The 19288-nt window shown below is 37.7% G+C and overlaps 1 protein-coding gene across 4 annotated transcripts in view; it reads right to left on the bottom strand.

Annotated features, from left to right (window-relative positions):
• Positions 1 to 820: 820 nt before the first annotated feature.
• The window catches only part of LOC131951980 (cGMP-dependent protein kinase 1), a gene marked incomplete at its 5' end in the record, with an annotated part of 127062 nt that continues 108594 nt past the window's right edge, over positions 821 to 19288 (bottom strand). For all 4 annotated transcript variants that reach the window (XM_059314452.1, XM_059314450.1, XM_059314451.1 and 1 more), the window contains 8 exon segments: positions 821 to 1537; positions 2189 to 2255; positions 8010 to 8195; positions 9441 to 9604; positions 10483 to 10624; positions 13506 to 13595; positions 15080 to 15219; positions 16058 to 16190. In XM_059314452.1, coding sequence (XP_059170435.1) covers positions 1442 to 1537; positions 2189 to 2255; positions 8010 to 8195; positions 9441 to 9604; positions 10483 to 10624; positions 13506 to 13595; positions 15080 to 15219; positions 16058 to 16190 — 1018 coding nt within the window. In that variant the 3' untranslated portion in view covers positions 821 to 1441.

Here is a 19288-nt window from a genome sequence, read left to right as displayed (position 1 = left end):
GAATTCACATGTTTTAGTGTATTCTGCGTATGAAGGGATATTGAGGTCTGCACTGTGACCCACCGATTTTACTTTCCCTAATGCGAGTCATCGGACCTGGATGGACCCTGGGACGTCCTATGGAATAGATAACGGATCGCAAATCGACCCCGTGATCAGAAATCGATCCCGGGTTCAGGAATTGATACTGTCTGGCCTGACCACGCTTACAAAAGAATGTCGAGAAAGCTAATGTTGTGCTTGTATAAATAAATACACATTCGTTTAAAAGCTAATTAAGCATACGATTACATGATTCCAATAATTACAGCGGACTATTAGCTCTATCAATGATATCACATTTAAACGTTAGCAAACAACAAGTTACTGTAGTTTCTATATTTACTTGATTGTCATGTAAGCAACAAGGTCATTAATAAACATTCAGAGTTTTAAAATTATGCACAAAAACAAGAAATGAATATCAGGCCAAAGAACATTAGAAGCAAAGGATTATAATTACTTTAAGCATATACACAGTTTACATTATGTCTTTTATTATAAATTATAATCTGTAATAGAATGTTTTTATATTAATTGCATATAAGTATTTAATTAATCTCAAGAGTAACGACAGTTTAAAAAATAAAAACGTCAATGAATATCCTGTAAAAGAAACAAAATTCATACAATTTTGAAAACCAAATACGGCAAGAACTTTAAAACTTTGCACAAACAAGTTTGACAGGTTCGTTTTTAATGTAATGAAGTAGTGATGAGTATTTTCTTCCAGAATGTTCCATACAGATGAGCGAACTAGAGATGCATGTTCAGATGGGGGTCCTGATGAGTGAACTAGGGATGTGGGTCCTGACTAAAAGTCTATATCCCATCCAACTAGGGATGTGGGTCCTTACTAAAAGTCTATATCCCATCCAACTAGGGATGTGGGTCCTGACTAAAAGTCTATATCCCATCCAACTAGGGATGTGGGTCCTGACTAAAAGTCTATATCCCATCCAACTAGGGATGTGGGTCCTGACTAAAAGTCTATATCCCATCCAACTAGGGATGTGGGTCCTGACTAAAAGTCTATATCCCATCCAACTAGGGATGTGGGTCCTGACTAAAAGTCTATATCCCATCCAACTTGGGATGGGGGTCCTGACTAAAAGTCTATATCCCATCCAACTAGGGATGTGGGTCCTGACTAAAAGTCTATATCCCATCCAACTAGGGATGTGGGTCCTGACTAAAAGTCTATATCCCATCCAACTTGGGATGGGGGTCCTGACTAAAAGTCTATATCCCATCCAACTAGGGATGTGGGTCCTGACTAAAAGTCTATATCCCATCCAACTAGGGATGTGGGTCCTGACTAAAAGTCTATATCCCATCCAACTAGGGATGTGGGTCCTGACTAAAAGTCTATATCCCATCCAACTTGGGATGTGGGTCCTGACTAAAAGTCTATATCCCATCCAGATAGCTCATCGGGAGCGATGTCCATGTCACGTGGGTAGCTGTCGAAGTTGCTGGTGTCTGTTGGTGTCTTCACCTGCAACCACAATCATCAGATACAGCTTTAGAGCATTGGACACATAAAATAGACAGAGAGAGAGAGAGGGGGGGGGGTTAGTTGGACAAAGGTAAATATAGGGTGGACAGAGAGAGAGGGACAATGTTTCTTCCAGGCATCTCTTCGGGGGGCGCAAAGCCCTCCCCCCCCCCCCCGAAAAAATTCTACCGCCCCCCCCCCCCGAACGAAATAAAATTTATATAATTTATATAGAAAAAATATACTTTTCACAGTGTCCGCCCCCCCCCCCCCCCGAAGAAAGTCTACCCCCCCCCCCCCCCGGAGAAAAAGTCTGGAAGAAACACTGGAGAGGGACATTTCGACACAAAGGAAAGGTAGATAGACAAAGAAAGGGACATTTGTACAAAGAAAAAGAAAGGTGGACTGAGAGAGGAGCATTTGGACAAAAGGAAAGATAGTTGGACATAGAGATGTGAAACGTTTACTGGAAAGTTGACCTCATATTTGTAACTTTAAAAAATAAAGCCTTTATCACAATGAAAAGAAAGCACAGCTAAAAATGTTAACTCTTAGATTTATTTCAGGATAAACATTAATAGAAGCCAATACCAAATTTTATAACTTGTCTTACATGAAAAACATATACAGTTGGTGATTAATTCTAAATACCTTTGGTATAATTGGTGGCGTCATAGTAAGATTCATAAGTCCTTCCCAGTCAAATCCTTGAAACCATCTACTCAAAATATCAAATAAAAATATTTTAAATCCCATCTATGCAAAGTACTCAATGCGATTTTAGAAATTATTTTCAGAAATTTAATATATGTATCATATAAAATGCAAATATGAAAACTTTAACGTATTTATTAAATAATCTATAAACAATACCTATCTACATAAATATTTAATTATATACTTTTAAAACTGATTCATCGAATTTTTTTTTTACATTTTCACTACACTATTTTCGGCATTGTTATCAATGTTTTGTTACATATTTGTCATAGACAAACGAGTGCTTGTTGTCATTCAAAACTTCTCTTCCATGTTCCTATCGGCAGGCTTTTTTTTTTAGTTAAATAAGGAAATTAATCACCTGTTTATTTCTAAAATCCAATTTTTCGTTAAACCAAACATCTCATATGACAACTAAAACAAACTTCACGTAAATGTTCTTGTTTTATTTCTAACTAGGCATACTGCCTAGCTTCGCTTAGGTTTTTAAAAAACATTGAGAATTTGAATACTTAATAATTTAGCGATGGGTTGGGTGTGGAGTGCTTTAAATTAAACGGTAATGCTATCTTTAGAAAAAATGTTTTTGTTGGTCATTTAAATGCCGTTCTCAAAGAAATATTGGAAAGTACGCAATCTATAACTAAAACGGAATTAGAACTACACAGGTTCCATAAACAGTATATCTAACAGTTTATATTACATTGCCTTTTGAAATTTATTTGATTATTTAATTAGGATACGTAACTGAATAAACAACTTAATTTTGTACTAAAACAAATGCTATACTTCGTCATTTTCTGTTTCGGTTGAAAATAGTATACAATTATTTGAAAAATAATAATTTTAAAAACGTTACCTCCCTTGAAAACTGAAGGTATTACGTATGTCTTTGTTTACTGTTTTTTGCAAACAGTTGCTATGCTTAGATAAGAAATTACGGTATATGAACATAGTTAACGACTATAATGGCTGTTTCCGACGGGAATAAAGTTTTTTTGTTAATCTACAGGGTCGGTCTACGACGTCATATAATACTAAGGGGATCATTCGTCAATTTATTTAAATATATATCTCATATAAGGAGAATTTCACTCACGATCATCTTTTAGCCCTCGTCGAGGGCTTTGAGTCTGACCAACAGTTTTTCCATACGGCCTAGTCATCTATAGTAGTGTATGCAAAAACTTAGCATGATGTACAGACGTTAAGTAACCTAAAAATTGTGTTAAAATTTCCCTGTTTTTGCGATAAAATACAAAGATTATATAGGGAAATACGACTGGTCAGTTTTGACCCATTTCAAGATTTTTCCAGAACATGGCGAGTTTTTTGTGACACCCCCAGGCATTCTCCTACCACCTCACAAAATTTCAAAGGGGGTCGTCGGAGCAAAATTTTTTTCGTAATATAGCTCATATAATGAGAATTTCACTCGCGGTCACTTTTTAGCCCTCGTCGAGGGCTTTGAGTCAAACCGACAGTTTTCCATAAAGGTCAAGCCATTGACCTAAACGTATGCAAAAAATTAGCCAGATATACTGAGTTTATGTACACTAAAGTCTGCGTTGAAATGACCCTCTGTTTTCCCCATAAAATACAAAGATTATATAGGGAAATACGACTGGTCAGTTTTGACCCATTTCCCGATTTTTCCCAGACATGGCGAGTTTTTTGTGACACCCCCAGGCATTCTTCTACCACCTCACAAAATTTCAAGGGGGGTCGTCGGAGGAAATTTTTTTTCGTAATATAGCTCATATAAAGAGAATTTCACTTGCGGTCACTTTTTAGCCCTCGTCGAGGGCTTTGAGTGAAACCGACATGTCTGCCCTACGGCCAAGCCATTTACCTATAAGCATGCCAAAACGTAGCCAGATGTAAAGAAGGTAAGTGCCCTAAAATCCGTTTTGAAATGACCCTCTGTTTTCCCCATAAAATACAAAGATTATATAGGGAAATACGACTGGTCAGTTTTGACCCATTTCCCGATTTTTCCCAGACATGGCGAGTTTTTTGTGACACCCCCAGGCATTCTTCTACCACCTCACAAAATTTCAAGGGGGGTCGTCGGAGGAAATTTTTTTTCGTAATATAGCTCATATAAAGAGAATTTCACTTGCGGTCACTTTTTAGCCCTCGTCGAGGGCTTTGAGTGAAACCGACATGTCTGCCCTACGGCCAAGCCATTTACCTATAAGCATGCCAAAACGTAGCCAGATGTAAAGAAGGTAAGTGCCCTAAAATCCGTTTTGAAATGACCCTCTGTTTTCCCCATAAAATACAGAGATTATATAGGGAAATACGACTGGTCAGTTTTGACCCATTTCCCGATTTTTCCCAGACATGGCGAGTTTTTTGTGACACCCCCAGGCATTCTTCTACCACCTCACAAAATTTCAAGGGGGGTCGTCGGAGGAAATTTTTTTTCGTAATAGAGCTCATATAAAGAGAACTTCACTCGCGGTCACTTTTTAGCCCTCGTCGAGGGCTTTGAGTGAAACCGACATGTCTGCCCTACGGCCAAGCCATTTACCTATAAGCATGCCAAAACTTAGCCAGATGTAAAGAAGGTAAGTGCCCTAAAATCCGTTTTGAAATGACCCTCTGTTTTCCCCATAAAATACAAAGATTATATAGGGAAATACGACTGGTCAGTTTTGACCCACTTCCCGATTTTTCCGAGATATGCCGAGTTTTTTGTGACATCCCAACGCATTCTCCTACCACCTCACAAAATATCAAGGGGGGTCGTCGGAGGAAATTTTTTTCCGTAATAGAGCTCATATAAAGAGAATTTCACTCGCGGTCACGTTTTAGCCCTCGTCGAGGGCTTTGAGTGAAACTGACAGGTCAGCCGTACGGCCAAGCCATTTACCTATAAACATGCCGAAAATTAGCGAGATGTAAAGAGGGTAAGTGCCCTAAAATCCGTTTTGAAATGACCCTCTGTTTTTCCCATAAAATACAAATATTATATAGGGAAATACGACTGGTCAGTTTTGACCAACTTCCCGATTTTTCCGAGATATGCCGAGTTTTTTGTGACACCCCTAGGCGTTCTCCTACCACCTCACAAAATTTCAAGGGGGGTCGTCGGAGGAAATTTTTTTTCGTAATATAGCTCATATAAAGAGAATTTCACTCGCGGTCACTTTTTAGCCCTCGTCGAGGGCTATGAGTGAAACCGACATGTCTGCCCTACGGCCAAGCCATTTACCTATAAGCATGCCAAAACTTAGCCAGATGTAAAGAAGGTAAGTGCCCTAAAATCCGTTTTGAAATGACCCTCTGTTTTCCCCATAAAATACAAAGATTATATAGGGAAATACAACTGGTCAGTTTTGACCCCTTTACGAAGTTTTCCCAGATATGCCGAGTTTTTTTTGACACCCCAAGGCATTCTCCTACCACCTCACAAAATATCAAGGGGGGTCGTCGGAGGAAATTTTTTTTCGTAATAGAGCTCATATAAAGAGAATTTCACTCGCGGTCACTTTTTAGCCCTTGTCGAGGGCTTTGAGTGAAACTGACAGGTCAGCCGTACGGCCAAACCATTTACCTATAAACATGCCGAAAATTAGCGAGATGTAAAGAGGGTAAGTGCTCTAAAATCCGTTTTGAAATGACCCTCTGTTTTTCCCATAAAATACAAAGATTATATAGGGAAATACGACTGGTCAGTTTTGACCAACTTCCCGATTTTTCCGAGATATGCCGAGTTTTTTGTGACACCCCTAGGCGTTCTCCTACCACCTCACAAAATTTCAAGGGGGGTCGTCGGAGGAAATTTTTTTTCGTAATATAGCTCATATAAAGAGAATTTCACTCGCGGTCACTTTTTAGCCCTTGTCGAGGGCTATGAGTGAAACCGACATGTCTGCCCTACGGCCAAGCCATTTACCTATAAGCATGCCAAAACTTAGCCAGATGTAAAGAAGGTAAGTGCCCTAAAATCCGTTTTGAAATGACCCTCTGTTTTCCCCATAAAATACAAAGATTATATAGGGAAATACGACTGGTCAGTTTTGACCCACTTCCCGATTTTTCCGAGATATGCCGAGTTTTTTCTTACACCCCTAGGCGTTCTCCTACCACCTCACAAAATTTCAAGGGGGGTCGTCGGAGGAAATTTTTTTTCGTAATATAGCTCATATTAAGAGAATTTCACTCGCGGTCACTTTTTAGCCCTCGTCGAGGGCTTTTAGTGTAACCGACATGTCTGCCCTACGGCCAAGCCATTTACCTATAAGCATGCTAAAACTTAGCCAGATGTAAAGAAGGTAAGTGCCCTAAAATCCGTTTTGAAATGACCCTCTGTTTTCCCCATAAAATACAAAGATTATATAGGGAAATACGACTGGTCAGTTTTGACCCCTTTACGAAGTTTTCCCAGATATGCCGAGTTTTTTGTGACTGCCCAAGGGGTTCTCCTACCACCTCACAAAATTTCAAGGGGGGTCGTCGGAGGAATTTTTTTTTCTTAATATAGCCCATATAAGGCGCCGGTCAGTCGAGGTCAGTTTTGACCCCCTCTCCGTAGACTTTTCGGCCAACTGTCACCGGCCCTCGTGTTCTATTGCCCCAAGGCACCATCGTGCCAAATTTGACGCGCCTGCGGCGCCGGGAAGTGCCCTATCGGGCACCCGACCACTTTGCTTTATATATATAGATGTTACCAATCCGATTTTTCTTAAACACAAGATTCTCACAATGAACTAAAACAAGATAATTAGCTTACTTGTTTTTTTGTGTGATAAAACAAGATAATTTGCGTACTTATTTTTTGTGATAAAACATTGGAAATTAGCCTATTGTTTTATCTGATAAAACATGATAATTAGCCTACTTGGTTTTTTTTTGTGTTAAAACAAGAAAATTAGCCTACATGTTTTTTCTGGTAAAACAAGATAATTAGCCTACATGTTTTTTTTCTGGTAAAACAAGATAATTAGCCTATTGTTTTTTCTGGTAAAACAAGATAATTAGCCTACATGTTTTTTCTGGTAAAACAAGATAATTAGCCTACATGTTTTTTCTGGTAAAACAAGATAATTAGCCTACATGTTTTTTCTGGTAAAACAAGATAATTAGCCTATTGTTTTTTCTGGTAAAACAAGATAATTAGCCTACATGTTTTTTCTGGTAAAACAAGATAATTAGCCTACATGTTTTTTCTGGTAAAACAAGATAATTAGCCTATTGTTTTTTCTGGTAAAACAAGATAATTAGCCTATTGTTTTTTCTGGTAAAACAAGATAATTAGCCTACATGTTTTTTCTGGTAAAACAAGATAATTAGCCTATTGTTTTTTCTGGTAAAACAAGATAATTAGCCTACATGTTTTTTCTGGTAAAACAAGATAATTAGCCTATTGTTTTTTCTGGTAAAACAAGATAATTAGCCTACATGTTTTTTCTGGTAAAACAAGATAATTAGCCTACATGTTTTTTCTGGTAAAACAAGATAATTAGCCTACATGTTTTTTCTGGTAAAACAAGATAATTAGCCTATTGTTTTTTCTGATAAAACAAGATAATTATCCTACTTGTTTTTTCTGGTAAAACAAGATAATTAGCCTATTGTTTTTTCTGATAAAACAAGATAATTAGCCTACTTGTTTTTTGTGATAAAACAAGATAATTATCCTACTTGTTTTTTTCTGATAAAAGATAATTATCCTACTTGTTTTTTCTGATAAAAGATAATTATCCTACTTGTTTTTTCTGATAAAACAAGATAATTATCCTACTTGTTTTTTCTGATGTCACTGATCCCATTTTTCCCATATCCCAGTCTCTCCATGGGATTGTCCCTACAGAGTTTTTTAATCAACACGTGTGCGCTCCTGCTGATTTTCTTTGGGAACTCGATGTGGTCAACACCCTTGAGGATGATGTTGTAGGTCCTCATAGGGTCGGACCCTGAAAACGGGGGTCTGAAAAAAATGGTAAATTTTTATTTATAGCATAAATCTAACAAAACTAGGTGCCACAGTGCACACAATGATGAGCTTAGTGTTTTTTTTTGTAGGAATAGAAACCGAAGAAAAACTAAATGCAACACTGCACACAATGATAAGCTTATTGTTTTTTTTTGTAGGAATAGAAACCGAAAAAAAACTAAATGCAACACTGCACAAAATGATTGTTTTTTTTGTGTGTGTGTAGGAATAGAATAGCTTATATGAACAACATTTTCCAAGCGAAAATGTGTAAACAATGATCAAAATAATTAATAATCCATAAATCTTAAAATCGTGATTTCAATTAGAATTTTAAAAAATCTACGATTAATAATTAAGAAATATAGACCAAAAATGTCAACTAAACCCCGTCATGTTAGTTTCAGCAGCATAGACCAAAAATGTCAAATAAACCCCGTCAAGTTAGTTTCAGCAGCATAGACCAAAAATGTCAAATAAACCCCGTCAAGTTAGTTTCAGCAGCATAGACCAAAAATGTCAAATAAACCCCGTCAAGTTAGTTTCAGCAGCATAGACCAAAAATGTCAAATAAACCCCGTCAAGTTAGTTTCAGCAGCATAGACCAAAAATGTCAAATAAACCCCGTCAAGTTAGTTTCAGCAGCATAGACCAAAAATGTCAAATAAACCCCGTCAAGTTAGTTTCAGCAGCATAGACCAAAAATGTCAAATAAACCCCGTCAAGTTAGTTTCAGCAGCATAGACCAAAAATGTCAAATAAACCCCGTCAAGTTAGTTTCAGCAGCATAGACCAAAAATGTCAAATAAACCCCGTCAAGTTAGTTTCAGCAGCATAGACCAAAAATGTCAAATAAACCCCGTCAAGTTAGTTTCAGCAACATTCAGGCCGTCATTGTAAACAAAACTTAGGTTTAGAGCTGAGTTGTGTATATGTTAACTGTCGAAACATTTGGATCAACATTAAACAAATCTACAGTTTTATACACACTGTACAGAGTATGAAAATGTACTATCAAAATGTTGACTTACGTGCCGTTCAATGTACAGAGTATGAAAAAGTACTATCAAAATGTTGACTTACGTGCCGTTCAATGTACAGAGTATGAAAAAGTACTATCAAACTGTGGACTTACGTGCCGTTCAATGTACAGAGTATGAAAAAGTACTATCAAACTGTGGACTTACGTGCCGTTCAATGTACAGAGTAAAAAAAAGTACTATCAAAATGTGGACTTACGTGCCGTTCAAGAGCTCGAACATCAGAATCCCCAGTGACCAGTAGTCGGCAGAGTGGTCGTGGCCCTTGTTCAGGATAATCTCAGGCGCCACGTACTCGGGAGTTCCACAGAACGTCCATGTCTTCTTGCCCACCCCGATCTTCTTCGCGAACCCGAAGTCTACCTGCAAGATTCACAAGAAACTGCACGCTCAGGTTTAGATGCTGCACAAGCTGTAAAGTATGGAGCCCTACACTACATTTGGAATACAGGCTTTCTCTACCACAGGGGCACTGCTCGAGAAAATGAATGCCAAACTGCCTAATTTACGTATTTTCTAAATTTGTTATTATTAGTATTTGTTAAAAAAATTACTTTATTTCATGCTTTATTATGCATTCCCATCTTGGCTACAGTTCACCCCGGTGATTTAAAAAAAAAGTTTTGTTCCAGTTATTTCCCATGATACATAAATAACACATTTAAGATTTATTACGCCCCTTATTACAGTATCCATTAGCTTCTACTAACCACTTCAATAAACAACCGATAGCCTCCCTTACTAAAAAAAATTGGAATTTGTTTTTTTATTACCAGTTGAAAATCAATATGTGCACTGATCATCTTAGGATACACACAACGACTGTTATAAAACACTTGCCACCAGCCTTCCCCTACACCACTGGGACGTCCCTTACCTCCCCTACACCAGTGGGTTGTCCCTTACCTCCCCTACACACCACTTGGGTGGTCCCTTACCACCACTTGACATCTAAATACAAAATAACAAGTTCTCCCACCACTTAACCCCTAAACAAAAATTAACAAGTTCTCCCCACCATTTGACACCTAAACACAAAATGACAAGTTCTCCCCACCACTTGACACCTAAACACAAAAGGTCAAGTTCTCCCCACTACATGACATCTATGACACCTAAACACAAAATAACAAGTTCTCCCCACCAATTTGACATCTATGACATCTAAACACAAAACGACAAGTTCTCCCCACCAATTGACATCTATGACATCTAAACACAAAATGACAAGTTCTCCCCACCAATTTGACATATCCTCTGGCATCGAGCAGCAAGTTCTCCGGCTTAAGGTCCCTGTAGATGATGCCTTTAGCGTGGAGATACGAGAAAGCTTCTAGAACACACGCCACACAAAATCTCGCTGTTAGGTCATCGAAATGTCCCCTGGAAGTAGATTTAAAAAGTCGTGTTATCAAACTATCTGAAATGTCCCATGAAAGTCGATTTTAAAACAGACATGTTATCAAATTATTCGAAATTTCCATTGGAAGTAGATTTTAAAAAGTCGTGTGATCAAACTTTTCGAAATGTCCCATGAAAGTCGATTTTAAAACAGTCGTGTTATCAAACTATTCGAAATGTCCCATGAAAGTCGATTTTAAAACAGTCGTGATATTAAACTATTCGAAATGACCGCTAGAATTAGATGTTTAAAAGTAGCTTTATCAAACTGCTTTAGATAACTAAATCTACAGAAAAAGAAAGTGTATTTTAAGAGAATCTGGAGGAGTGAAATACGTTTTCGGCCGAATTTCAATGTCAAAAAGAACAACAATGGACAGAACTTATCAAGTCGTAGAATGTATCCACAAATTGTTTTAGTAAATAAAACAGGCTTCTTGAGTTTAATATTTAAAAATGGTACAGCTAAATATAGGCTGCCGTAGCAAGCGTCATATGTAAATATAACATTTCTGATCAACAGTAAATATTGGATGTGATGAACCAGAGTTTATCAGAAACGAATATAAAGTTAGTTGGTATCAGTTGTGTAAGAAATAGACCCGTTGATCGCTCCGTTTTCAGACATAGTAGAAAGGCTGGGCGCAGACTAATCGAAGACCATTAAAGGTGGAACCGATTTTTTTTTTCTGGAGACTATCGGCTTGTGGTTTATTTCGGGGATCTTAAAACTATTATTACGGTAATTTGTTAGAATTAGAGCTTCATTGAGTCAGCAAGTTCTAGTCAAAAATAGAATTTAAGTTTTGTCTGTAGTACCTGTACGCAACTAGTCCCTGTAACCAGTCCCTATATCCAACCAATCCATGTACTTAACCAGTTTAACTATTCCCTACACCCAGCCAGTCCCTACACCCAACCAGTTAGTACCCCAACCAGTCCCTGTACCTAACCAGTCCCTGTACCTAACCAGTCCCTGTACCTAACCAGTCCCTGTACCTAACCAGTCCCTGTACCTAACCAGTCCCTGTACTCAACCAGTCCCTGTACCCAACCAGTCCCTGTACCCAACCAGTCCCTGTACCCAACCAGTCCCTGTACCCAACCAGTCCCTGTACCCAACCAGTCCATGTACCCAACCAGTCCCTGTACCCAACCAGTCCCTGTACCCAACCAGTCCCTGTACCCAACCAGTCCCTGTACCCAACCAGTCCCTGTACCCAACCAGTCCCTGTACCCAACCAGTCCCTGTACCCAACCAGTCCCTGTACCTAACCAGTCCCTGTACCTAACCAGTCCCTATACTCAACCAGTCCCTGTACCCAACCAGTCCCTGTACCCAACCAATCCCTGTACCCAACCAGTCCCTGTACCCAACCAGTCCATGTACCCAACCAGTCCCTGTACCCAACCAGTCCCTGTACCCAACCAGTCCCTATACCCAACCAGTCCCTAAACCCAACCAGTCCCTAAACCCAACCAGTCCCTGTACCCAACCAGTCCCTGTACCCAACCAGTCCCTGTACCCAACCAGTCCCTGTACCCAACCAGTCCCTGTACCCCACCAGTCCACGTGACCAACATTCAAGCAGACTTCAACCCAAAAAAAAAACGCGCCGAGTAACAAGTTCGCCCGACCCTCCAGGGACCGCATTAGTGATCACGTGTGGCCCAGAAAAGAAAACTTTACTCAGTAACATCGCCCTTAAGCCGAAAAATGAGCCAGGATTTAAAAGAATAATCGCCGGCTTAAGAAGAGTATAAAAAAACTATTTAAAAAAATATGAAACTTGAAGTTGTGAGAAAATCTGGCCAAGTAATGGAATAGTCAGTCCTCTTCTTGTATGGTATTTGCCAGAGTGGATTTACTTTTTGAAAATAAGATTTGAATGATAGAATCAGACTTTCTCTAGAAAAATAAATATTCAGTTTGAGTGTTTTTACTGGCGGGGAAATCCCAAATACGTCACTTCATGACATAGGATTACACAGCCAAGAAGAAAAAATAAATAGGAAAAAAATGGGAGAAAGTCAGGTCACGTGTTCCAATAGAACTCTAAGTCTACATAAAGATAGATCTGGATGCCAACATTCAACAGGAAGATTTTGGTAGTAGTCGCAGGGGAAGAAAAAAAACAACTTTTTTATCTTGGTTAATTAATACACGGCAGGTCATGAAACTTGGATCAGATATATCTCCGTGCGGTCGTTCGATGTCTAGCATTAGGAAATAATTAAATATATAAGGAAATAATAAAGTGATATAGGAGTAGTAAAATATATGAGAAAACAAACGGGAACTCTACAAATATTTAAAATGTAATAGAAACGTGACCTATAAAAATAACAAAAATTTGAAAGAAAACGACAAAGAGTAAAAAAGTAAGGGAAAAATCTAAATATAGAAATAACTAAAATGTTAATTAAAAAATAACAAAAATGTAAGAGAACATGTGAACTATAGATATAACCAAAATATAAGAGAAAATGTGAAATATAGATATAACCAAAATGTAAGAGAATATGTGAACTATAGATATAACCCAAATGTAAGAGACAGAGGAAGTATAAAAACAAGCCAAATGTAAGAGAAAAGAGGATATATAAAAACAAGCCAAATGTAAGAGACAAGAGGACTAAAATGTAAGAGAATACGTGAACTATAAAAACAACCAACAAATGTAAGAGACAAGAGGAAGTATAAAAACAACTAAAATGTAAGAGACAAGAGGACGTATAAAAACAAGCAAAATGTAGGAGAATGTGTGAATCAAATGTTAGAGACAAGAGGACGTATAAAAACAACCAAAATGTAAGAGAATGTGTGAACTATAATATAACCCAAATGTAAGAGACAAGTCACCTATCCCTGAGTATGGTCCACAATTCTCCTCCTAGACAGACCTCCATTAACATATAAACATATTTCTTGTCCCTGAATGTCTTGTGAAGTCTGAAATGTAAAAAAATTATGTAAATAGATCAACAGTCGAATGTAAATACAGCCGTACTTGTAAATGTAGGCCTACACCCAGGACCCTTTTTTTTTTACTGTCTGGGACATTTCGTTCTTTAAATAACATTTCAATCATCTTGTTTTAAGCAAATGTTAAAATGGGTTCGAAAAAAGGTAGTGGTGGTGGTGGTAGGGTTGGCTCACTTGCGTTTAAATAGGTCTAAATTTACAGTGGTCGCTTTTTTAAAAAAAAGTACACAACGCAGTTAAATACAAGTTAAATAATGCTGTACAAACCCTTTATACAACACTGCATTAGGAATAAACCATCTTACAGCTAAACTTGCCTCAGAAAAACTTTCTTTACACAACCCTGTTTTAAACCCCTCTTGCACTAAACCCTACTTAACAAATATCTTCTACAAAGAACCATATTTAAGAAATCCTTCCACGCTAAACCCCAACACACAAAACCCTTCTTTATACAACCCAGCCTAAATATAAAGAATGCGACCTTAAATTCTTCTTCACACACACACAAAAAAAGAAAAACACTACTGCATACTAAAATAGGGATTCGGGTAGTGAATATTTTTAACAGTTTTAACATATTTCTACCCATTACTTTATGGGAAAGGAAATTCGGTTCGACGCAGAAAATTTCAAATATTCTTGATGATCAATGTAGGGTAGGGGTGGTGTGAAGACATAATAAATAATTGTTGTAGTGAACAATAACTTATGGCTATAACTGCGGAGTCTTTTACTGGGAGTAAATACATTTTATATCGCTAGAGAGTAAAGTGAAGTAGGGTGGGGAAATGTGGGTTGGAGCAGTGGCGCGGCGAGGTCGGGTGTCACCCGGTGCGGCACTTAATGGTGTCACCCCCCACCCCCAGAGGCGTAGCGACCCTTCCCGGGCAGTGTTTCTTCCAGACTTTTTTCTCCGGGGGGGGCACTTGAAATCTTCGGGGGGGGGGGCAGTAAACTTTCTTCGGGGGGCGGACACTGTTAAAAGTATATATTTTCTATATAAATTATATAAATTTCATTTCGTTCGGAGGGGCGGTAAAAAATTTTCGGGGGGGGGGCGAAGCCCCCCCCCCCCGAAGAGATGCCTGGAAGAGACTCTGTTCCCGGGGACAAACTTTCAAATTTTCGATTTGCACCCCCCTCAAGTTTTATTTTTATATATATATTTTTTTTTTTGCCTTGGTGTCACCCCCCTAATTGGTGTCACCCGGTGTGGTCCGCACCCCGCCCCCCCTCGCTACGCCTCTGGGTTGGAGTACTTGATAACAACTAAGTATAACTACAAGTTGTTCTGTGGCCGATAACTAAGTTTATTATCCATGTGGAATGCTTCCATCATAATTTTTCTTTCTAGGCGTACAGTGGAAACATATACATGAAGGATGGAGTTTAGAGTAGGAGGGGGTATAACGATAAGTATGACGTACTGTTTGCGATCAATGACTCACTTTGTTATGAAGGTTGAATCTGCTTCCATCATGATTTTTTTCTCCGAGTAAATGTGTTCTTGCTGTCTAGTCTCGACTATGTGTTTCTTCTTCAGACATTTCAGCGCGAATGTTTTCGATTTGTCTTTGATCAGCTGGACCTGGTGGTTCAATAAATACGTTATACACTTGACGTTATGGCGAGTTTAAAGCATACCGTTGGTGTAACTAGAAACGTTATAGTTATTCAGTTGTATTATTGTGAATATGGATTAATATAAAGTGTGAATTTTAATGTTGTTTAAAGAATGTTGTGTTGGATTAGAAAGATTAATATCAAGTTAAGAACAATAATTATTTTGTATCCGAGAATGTTTGTTTCTATAAACAAGGGGCGGGGAGAGCGTACTTCAGCCGCATTGATTTGAGTGGTAGCCTAAGTTAAGAATGATACTTTGAAAACTTATGAGTGAGTTACGATAAGGGCATTTTAACACTCAGGAAAAGGGAGTGAAAATTGCTATTATGGCAAGTCAACACCTCCAAAGGCATAAAACCCTCAATATTTATCTGGCCGCTCACCAACCCCACTCGACCAAAACCTCCCATCCCAAATATCTATCTGGCCACTCACCAACTCCACTCGACCAAAACCTCCAACCCCAAATATTTATCTGGCCAACTCACCAACTCCACTCGACCAAAACCTCCCATCCCAAATATTTATCTGGCCACTCACCAACTCCAACAGACCAAAACCTCCCATCCCAAATATTTATCTGGCCACTCACCAACTCTACCCTACCAAAACCTCCCATCCCAAATATTTATCTGGCAACTCACCAACTCCACCCGACCAAAACCTCCCATCCCAAATATTTATCTGGCCACTCACCAACTCTACCCTACCAAAACCTCCCATCCCAAATATTTATCTGGCAACTCACCAACTCCACCCGACCAAAACCTCCCAACCCAAATATTTATCTGGCAACTCACCAACTCCACCCGACCAAAACCTCCCATCCCTAACGTAGTCACCAACTGTAGATCGTCTAGCGTTATATTCTCAAACTCCTTCGACACGGGTCTATCGGCAACTGGTGATACTGTTGAGTCACTCCCACTTCGCCTGCAGAGAAAGTAAACAGACATGAGTTACCTCTGTATATGGAGAGAACATCTGTATGTCATCCTAAAAATGTTTAACTAATTTTAAATCTTTGTAATAATGTAAAAATATTAAGTTTAGCTAATTTAGAATAATACACTATTTGCAATTGTTATGTTTTTAAAAATATATTAAAAAAACATTTAGTTTTTAAGGAACTGTGTTTCAACACTTAATTTTACTAAAAGTATATTTCGTATTTTGTAATTTTAACATACAAGTCGTGTTAAATTCTTTTTTTCAAATAAAAACAAGAAAAGGAATAGAAAAAAATAGCAATATGCAGAGTAGCACAGAGCAAGTGTACATATTAGATATGTACATGCTGACACATAAAGAGATGTGTACCAAGCCAAAAACAGTGAGATGTGTACAAGCCAAAAACAGTGAGATGTGTACATGCCAGCCAAAACAGAGATAAGTAGAACCCTAACACATAAAGATGTGTACAGAACAAATACAACAGTGTGTACAGAAGAAAAACACTCTGTGATGTATACTAGACAAACACATATGTGTACAAGGCATCGACACTAAGATGTGTACAGCCACAGTGAGATGTGTACAGCCACAGTGAGATGTGTACAAAAAATCCACATAGAGAAGTGTACAAGACATTTACACTAAGATGTGTACACGACAAAAACGCTGTGATATGTAATACATTCAGATGTATTCACGTGTAGCTCATTATGTTCAAGACAGACATATGTGTAGAAGACAGACACATGTGTAGAAACCTAACTCACTGATGTATGAGCCACACATCTAGTTATCTTTTATTGAACACACATATTTCATAGTGACCAAGAATGTTAGAAAGTCCTAAACAGTTGAAGATGCCAAACATGCAACTTCGATTTTACATTTGTAGATAGACAAGCGAGTTTGATTACAATTTAACATTATTTACTTTAATCATTTGTAGGTCTAATAGTATGTTTCCACATAATTCTTTAGATATCAATAATATTTTAGTTTATTAAATAAAAAATAGCATGCTATCTAACTACTTGAGTTAAGCAAAACAAAATGAGTTAAAATACACACGATCCGGTCACATATAGAAAAGTAAGAAATCAAGTTGTAAAAAGAAATAATTAATTGCAAAAGGCAATACTGCTATTAAATTTTCAAACACTAAGATTTAGGTTTTAGTATGCGTCATGTTTTGGAACAGCTACTACAATCTGACTAGGGTTAATTAAGAAAAAAAAGTTAAAAATTAAATAAAACGTTATGTAACATAAAAAATGTGTGAACACATTGCACCCTATATCATAATATAACTTAAATACTAGAACGACGAAACCCGACCATAGCCATTTCTGTTTCAACTAACGACATAACCCTAAATTGGATACTGTTCTTTAAATAATAAATGAATACCACCATTCCGCTGGGTAGGCCTATATCCTAGCTGTATTGTAAGTCTGAAATTATTACTGCATTACTGCAAGACGATTATATATATATATATATATATATATATATATATATATATATATATATATATATATATATATATATATATATATATATATATATATATATATATAATAAATCCTATACGACAACTCCATCAAGAAAATTGATCACCAAAGTAAAGCTACTATTTCTTGTTCTAGTAGTACAATCATAAATGTGACAAATTAATTATGTAATAATCCCCTTCAGTTCTTAAATCTGAAAATAGCCAAACACTGCGTTATTTGAAGAAGAGCCCGTATTACTACTTAGGAAAACTCACATTACTTTTTCAAGTGAAAAAAAACGGTTTATTTTTTTTTTTAATATAAAAACGAACTACACATTTATTAACTTAAATACAGAGCCCATATTTCTAGAGCTAAAGCCCTATTTCTAAAAAGTTCCATTTTGTCTTGTGTTCAAGTTAGAGAGAAGCCGGTTCAAACGGTGCTAAGCATGATAGATAGCAATATTGCTATTTTTAGAACTGTCAAATCGAGGCTCTGTCCTCACATATGGCCTACACGGGGTAGATTCTAGAATGGATTAGAAATAAATCCCCGCCATTTGGGGTAAGAAAAACAGCGGTTGGCAACTTCTCATCTGTTAGCTGGACAAGACAGTAATCATTTGTATAGGCCAACTCTGTAGATGTACCAGCGATAAGAAATGTTGTGGTAGGCAGTGATCAGCACTACTCCTGTAGGTCAGCTTGGGTTGAGAGGACTTTTATTAAAGTGTAGCTAAGTGTAGCTAAGAGATCGTTCGTGTTTGAAAAGAAAAATAAGTGTAGGCCTATTGTTTTATCTTTCATGTAAACAGAGTTTCTTCCAGGCATCTTTTCGGGTGGGGGGAGCCCTCAAAAGAAAGTCTACCGCCCCGCCCCCCCCCCCCCGGACGAGACGAGATGGAATTTATAGAGTAAATATATACTTTTACTAGTGTCCCGTCCGTCGTCTCGTCCCGTCCCCCCCCCCCCCCCCCCGAATATGTAAACCGCCCTCCTGAAAATATTAAGTGCCCCCCCCCCTCCGAGGAAAAAGTCTGGAAGAAACACTGCGTGTAATGTTTTATATTGGTTGCCTAATACATAAACAATTGATCTATTAAATTGAATTGAATAGCTGCGATGTCACATTTACAAGAGAATAAGAAAAAATTCAAGTTAGAAGATGCGAATTTAAAAAAAAAAAGATTTTGGTGAAAAAAAAATGGAACATGGGTTGTGAGAGATTTTAAAAAAAAACAGAGTAAAAAATAAAGGGAAAAAAAATGTGAGAAATTAGAAGAAATAAATAGCGGTAAGCATGACGGATAGATAAGAGATTAAACAAAATAATACAGGGATTTGGGAGTCGGGGTAAAACTGGAATGAAATTAAAAGAGCGGATACTATAACCCTTATAGGCTACTCTAGTAATCCAATAAAACTTAGGTAATTACATTAAATACCAGTAATTAAATCAAATGCCAGAATATTTATAGCTTTTATAATTTAATTAACGGAGGGAGATTTCGATAAGGGTACAGTTAATGTGAAGGTCAGATAGGAATGGGAGATGGGGGGGGGGGGGAGAAGCCTGGGTTAG

This window comes from Physella acuta, unplaced genomic scaffold, assembly GCF_028476545.2.
Source record: "Physella acuta isolate Inbredline_101_S28 unplaced genomic scaffold, ASM2847654v3 ptg000842l, whole genome shotgun sequence".
NCBI lineage: Eukaryota > Metazoa > Mollusca > Gastropoda > Physidae > Physella > Physella acuta.
Note: the sequence above shows the minus strand (reverse complement) of the source record. Positions and strands in the feature narration are given on the sequence as shown.